Raw genomic sequence first — 6,000 nt, forward strand, 5'->3', positions numbered from 1 at the left:
ATTTAGTAGCACACCATATAATGGCTGGTCTCTCTGACATCAGAGCACACACAGGGCCCCTTCGCTTACGCACATTCTCAAATGTACTGGATTAGGCTTTACCAAACACTACTTAGCTTGTTGAAGTTATGAGTTAGAGACAGCACTGAATCAGAAAAACTGAGGGCTTGAGATTAATAAATATTCATAAAAGTTATCAACTTAGCAGTGGTCCTGAATACATCCCTCATAGGAAAGCTCACCTGCATTCTTGTATGGCATACAAACAAAACTCTCTGACATAAATGAGTTACTGTTATTTTTGAAGGAAGATGTTTAAGAATCACGACCATTTAGGAAAAGCTATGTATACCAAAAAAAAAAAAATCAAGCCACAATAATCACAATTCTGATTAGTGCTGTCCTTTGGGGAAGGATGTTGGATGTTAGATTTTATTTTTGACCTGTACCACACTAGTTAGAACTGGAGGAAGAAAACTGAGAATTATAGATTTTTAAGGAAAGTAATATATAGTTGAGTTTAAACATTAAAAGAACAGTTAAAATTTCACACCAGTATTAAAAATCACATTAGATTTGGGTTGAAATCTTAAATAATATTGGCATCATTCTTTCATTATATGAATTTAGTCATTTTACATTTGTATGTTAAAGACATTAAGGTGCCCTTTTTTTAAAAAAAAAAATAATTAGGGTTGGGATTTTTGCCCCTGAGAAATACCGAGCTAAAGTTCTCTTGATTGCGTTTGACTCTCTCCATCTCAGGAGTGATAGCTGTAGGGGTTCCTTTCCCCAAGCTTTCTTTGTACAAAACCTGCGAGATACAAGAAAGTGCCCAGAAGACGTTCAAAACAAGCCAGAGAGACAGAGGAAGGAGGGACTGGGGTGGGGAGGGAGATTTTTAGATAGCAGCATTTAGTCAGGGCAATCAATGCTTTTGCGTGTTGCAAATGTAAAGATGAACTCTACACCACTACATCTTAGAAGAGAAAGGTACAGGAGGAAGAGGGACTGGGTTCTAGGGTGTGAGTACCCCAAGGAAGCTTGTTAATTCTGCTGAATGTAGTCCAGACCTAGTTCACACCAGTCAGTTGCAAGAATGTTAAAGAGCATTGAGAAGAGTGGGCATTCTGGATGGGGCCAGGGGGCTTTCATCAGAGGGCAGTACACAAACACACAGAGCCGTTAAGATGTTACTGTGGAAAGGAGGCCGGTAGGTTATTCTGGTAGTTTTTTTTTTTAAAGGGAAAGAATTTCTTAGTTCATATATCCATAAATACCGAGCTAAAGTTCTCTTGATTGCGCTTGACTCTCTCAATCTCTGGGGTGATAGTGGTTGGAATGCCTGTTCCCAAGTTTTCTTTGTACATAACCTGCAGAATAATTAGAATACCCAGAAAGCAGAGTGACCACAAATGCTTTAGGTTACAGCTCCTTGAGGGTGTTTGGGTGAGTGTTCATAAAAACGAGCTACCTTTGTAATACGAACTTGGGGACCAAAGGAAAACAAAGTTCTTAAGTATTTGTAGAAATTTTGCCATCTTGAAAAACTGGATCCTAAGTTTTTCATTTTCCATAGTCAATTCTTAGTGCATTCTTGAAATGCATTAAGTTATGACAGCAAATTTAATTAACAATGAGAAACATTTTTGACTAGCATGTGCAAAGCCCTGGATTCAGTTGCCCCCCCCCAAAAAAAACAAAAACAACAAAAAAAAGCCCTAAACTAACCATTTCATTGTATCCAGTCTCAATGTCTTGTGCATACTAGGTCTACATATCTATACAGCACATATTGTCTGTTTTATAATTTTCTAACCATATGATGGTCTAATACTTTCTCCTTCAGAGTCATTGAGAATTTTATGTATTTCCTAACATTTTACCATGTATACATGTTACCACAAATATATTTTTACCACAAATGTTTGTTTGACACAAACACACACATGCATATCTATATTTGTGAAGGCTCTTTTGCTACTTGGCCCTGACTCATGTTACACTCCCAATATTCTCCCTGCTTCAGCTTCCTGAGTGCTGGGATTTCAGGCACACATATATTCCAGCTTTTTTGGAACCTTAGGTGGTCCCTAGTTGGACATGTGATATGAGCAGGTCTAATTTGTATTTCAGGAAGAGCATCTTTCTCTGAGAGTTGTAGTCACCATGAGATCAAGTAAGCTAATACTTGTTGGTTGGTCTTTTTTTTTTTTTCCCACTGTGTTTGTTTTTCTGTTTTATTTGTAGTGTTGGGATTGAACTCAGGCCTCATTCATGACAGGCAATTGCTCCATCACTGAGCTATGTCCTCAGGCCCCGTACTGAATCTATGTTTTTTTTTTGTTTTTTGTTTTTTGTTTTTTTGTTTTTTTTTACAGGGACTATCAAAGGACTGCAAATTAACAAAAAGAGTAAAGGATCTCCACTTTCTAAACCTCTTATCGCCTTTCCTCTTAGTGAGTTGCAGCCTAGGCTCAGCATGGTGGTGTGTGCCGTGAATCCCATCACATGGAGGCAGAGGCAGGGTGGACCAGGAGAAGAGAACTACAGAAAGACAAGGAGTTAGAAGCCAAAGCACCCCAGAAACCCTGGGCTGGTTTCCTTTTCAGGTTAGGGGACAGAAAATTCAAAATGACGTTTACAGCCCAGAGACGATATAAGGGGTCATAGAGGGTGAACTACAACCATGACTGAGGTCTCTTGGCTACTTCTGCCATCTGCGGGGAACTGTGGGGGAGTCACAGCATCCCTCAGCATGGGAGGCCATCAGCAGAAGGAAGGGATGGATGGCACTGGGGTACCAATGAGAGGTGGCCCATCACACAAACAGGCAAGCCGAGTAAGAGTCTGTACCGAGCTAATGTGCTTCTGTGTCTCCTTGACACGTTTCACTTCGGGCAGGTCAGGGATCGGAGTTCCTTGTCCAATTGCTTCTTTATACTTGACCTATGGGGAAATGGGGACATGAAGGCATATTTGCATGCTGAGATCTTTTCACCTCCTCTGTCTGGTTGGTTAGTAGTCCTGTAATTTTTCAGGGGAGATTGGAAATGATGTATGTTTAGTACACTTTCTGCTCCCCAGCTCTTCTTTAGTTTTAGCTGTATTGTCCTGACGCAAGACCTCACCATGTCACCAGGCTGACCACAGACTCAGAGATCCACCTCCTTCAGCGTGCGCCATCACACTCAGATCGCCTTTTTCTTAACTGTTTGCCATGCACTGTGGCTTTCTCTTTTGCAGTTCTAAGGCATGATAGCGAACAAACACGGGCTTCTTTCCCTCTTTCTCAAGTTCACAGACATAAAATCCATTCTACTGTATCCTCTTAGCAACCTGAGCAGATGGCATCTTATTATGTTGACCACTTCGACTTGTTTTGTTTTTCGAGACAGTGAGACAGAGTTTCTCTTTAGTTTTAGAGTCTGTCCTGGAACTAGCTCTTGTAGACTAGGCTGGCCTTGAACTCACAGAGATCCACCTGCCTCTGCCTCCCGAGTGCTGGCATTAAAGGAGTGTGCCACCATCGCCTGGCCACTTTGACTTTTTTTTTTTTCTTTTTTACAGAGGAAGCACATTGGTTTATTTATAAGCTTTGGTTTTTGTGCATGGCCAGCATCGCTCCTCCTGCTCTTTGGGGCCCCATCACTAATAAAATAAGGGCTACCTGAAGACAAACATTGCAGTACTAAAATCTGGCAATGCAGACAGCATGCACTTCGGAAGGTACCGGTGAAGGGATGATTCATGCCCCAGGTGGGATGCGATGGGAAGCCATGGCATTCATTATATGAGAAAGAATAATTATTCTGGGCTTTTCCATTTCACACTTTTGGACCAAGACTGCTTGAAAGGCAGCGGAGGTCAGAGAATGCAAAAGTAAGAAGAGGCTGCCTGGCCTCCAGCATCTTCCTACCCGAGAATCCATTTGATTAGTACATATGTAGCTAGCCACACATGTGCCTCCAAAAAGGTCCACTCCTTGGTGCCAATAGGTCCTATTTTCCCATAAGCCTCTGCTTTCCATCTTCATTAGAACCCCCACCGGCACGTACCCTGTGATGTCGGCAGTGCCCAGACATCTGTTTTGAGGCTGGATGCTGTTTCTGGTGGCATGTTTAGATTACGACTTAGAAGCCACAGATTTATCAAAGTCAGGTCGAGAACAGCACACATGACTCTGACGTGTCCTTACCGAGCTAATGTGGTCCTGCGTTTGCTTCACTCTTAGCATCTCAGGGGTCTTTCCGATGGCTGTTCCCGGGGAGACATCCTCTTTATAGAGAACCTGGGCATTCGGAATCAGGAGACTGTTACACAGAAGAAGGAAACCCGGGCAGTGCCTGGAGAAAGTCTAGCCCGCATGGCTTCCGTGAAAACAAAGGCACTACACAGTATTTCCAGGCAAGGGATGAAGTTTCGCTTCTGAATTCCTCCTGTCAGAATCAATACCCAGAACCATAGAGGCAAGGCCAGCTGCTTGGCAGCTCTTGAGAATTCTCTTTAGAATACCACACCATATTAATACAGGATGAGAAAAAAAATCCAGAAAATGTTGATTAAAAACCACAGAACTCATTAAAGAAATGCAAAGTCAGTCGGTCAGTTATTTTGTAGAGGGCTAATAAAAGAAAATCACACCACAGAGAAATCCACCACCTCGGAACAAGACAACACGGGTTACTGTCTGAGTTACTATTTGAGATCAAAAAATATAAAGAGAGGCGTTATTTTGTTAGCTTTAAGTTATTTCAAATGTTCTCAGGAGTGATGATCTGGGAACAAAGTTCAGGGCATTTTACCAAGGACCCGCTAGCATTAACTGGGCAAGTTAGAGGTTAATTGCCTGTGTGAGCACGGGGCCCATGTATCTTCTTAAAGAGAAAGACATTGTTAGGTTAGCATTAGATGGAGAGTAAATCGTAAATGTACCGAGCTGAAATTCTTTTGGTTTTCTTTGACACGCAGTATTTCTGGCGTGTCTTGAACAACCGTAACTTTCCCTTTACTGTTTTTAAGGTCACACTGGTATTGGAGCTATGAAGAAAGAGTAAATATCCTGTTAAGATCTCCACATTGCCTGACATACTTTATAACTGTTCTATACTGTGCATGAGAAGCTAGAATTTTACATTAATGAAAGCCCATGCCACAATAATCAAAATGCGATAGCCCCAAATCAGTTCTTTACCAAGAATTTTGGAGAGAAACTAATTTTAGTGATGGGGTGTTGCTAGAGACTTGCTGGGGACTGAAACCCGGAGTCTCACGCACAGCACCCGTTCTAACACCAAGCTACGTGTGCTCTCAGACACAGAACTAATTTTTAAAGACGTAAAATATATACAAAATTCAAAGTATTAAGTTTAGTTGGAAAAGTAAAGACAGCAATAGTTTGCATTCAGTGACAAGAAGTCACCTGTTGAGCAGCTGAGACTCGGATGCTCATTTGGGATTAAAACACAAAGTGAGCACAGAGAAGATTCGCATACTCCTCTGCCCTCAGGGGATGCCAAGTGTGTATCCTCAAAGCCACCCCCTTAGCCTGCTGTCCCCCCACCAGTGGGCTGGGCCTCAGCGGAAGAGAAACTCACAAGGCTGAAGTTCTTCTGGTTCTCACGGACTCTTTGCATTTCGGGAGTGTCCAGGACAGTCTCGTAATACGACATGGACTTCTCTGCATCCTCCTTGTACTTTTTCTGGGAAAAGGCAAGGAGCACCAAAATAGCATGAGCCCCTTTGTTCTATAGGCTGGTAACCTACAAGAGCCCTTCCACTTGGTCAGGGAAGGTTCTTTGCACCCTGCCCTTGCAGGCACATCCTGGTCATCACTGAAGAGTACTACCATAGTAAGGAATCCTGTTGATGTTTTATTTTGTTTTCATAATTTTTTAATTTTGTTTCAGAGACAGGATCTTTTTTTAAAAATATTTATTTATTATGTATACAATGTTCTGTTTATGTGTATGCCTGCAGGCCAGAAGAGGGCACCAGACC

General features: G+C 42.0%; 1 protein-coding gene across 1 annotated transcript in view; it reads right to left on the reverse strand.

The window, feature by feature from the left end:
• Nucleotides 1-6,000, reverse strand: part of Neb (nebulin) — a 185,246-nt gene that overhangs the window by 11,815 nt on the left and 167,431 nt on the right. The window contains exons 138-143 of the mRNA XM_026778640.1: nucleotides 5,598-5,702; nucleotides 4,936-5,040; nucleotides 4,199-4,291; nucleotides 2,857-2,949; nucleotides 1,281-1,373; nucleotides 722-814 (exon numbers count right to left, since the gene is read on the reverse strand). Of these exons, the coding sequence (XP_026634441.1) occupies nucleotides 722-814; nucleotides 1,281-1,373; nucleotides 2,857-2,949; nucleotides 4,199-4,291; nucleotides 4,936-5,040; nucleotides 5,598-5,702 (582 nt within the window). The remainder of the gene's footprint in view (nucleotides 1-721; nucleotides 815-1,280; nucleotides 1,374-2,856; nucleotides 2,950-4,198; nucleotides 4,292-4,935; nucleotides 5,041-5,597; nucleotides 5,703-6,000) is intronic.

The sequence above is a fragment of the Microtus ochrogaster genome, chromosome 4, assembly GCF_000317375.1.
Source record: "Microtus ochrogaster isolate Prairie Vole_2 chromosome 4, MicOch1.0, whole genome shotgun sequence".
Taxonomy (NCBI): Eukaryota; Metazoa; Chordata; class Mammalia; order Rodentia; family Cricetidae; genus Microtus; species Microtus ochrogaster.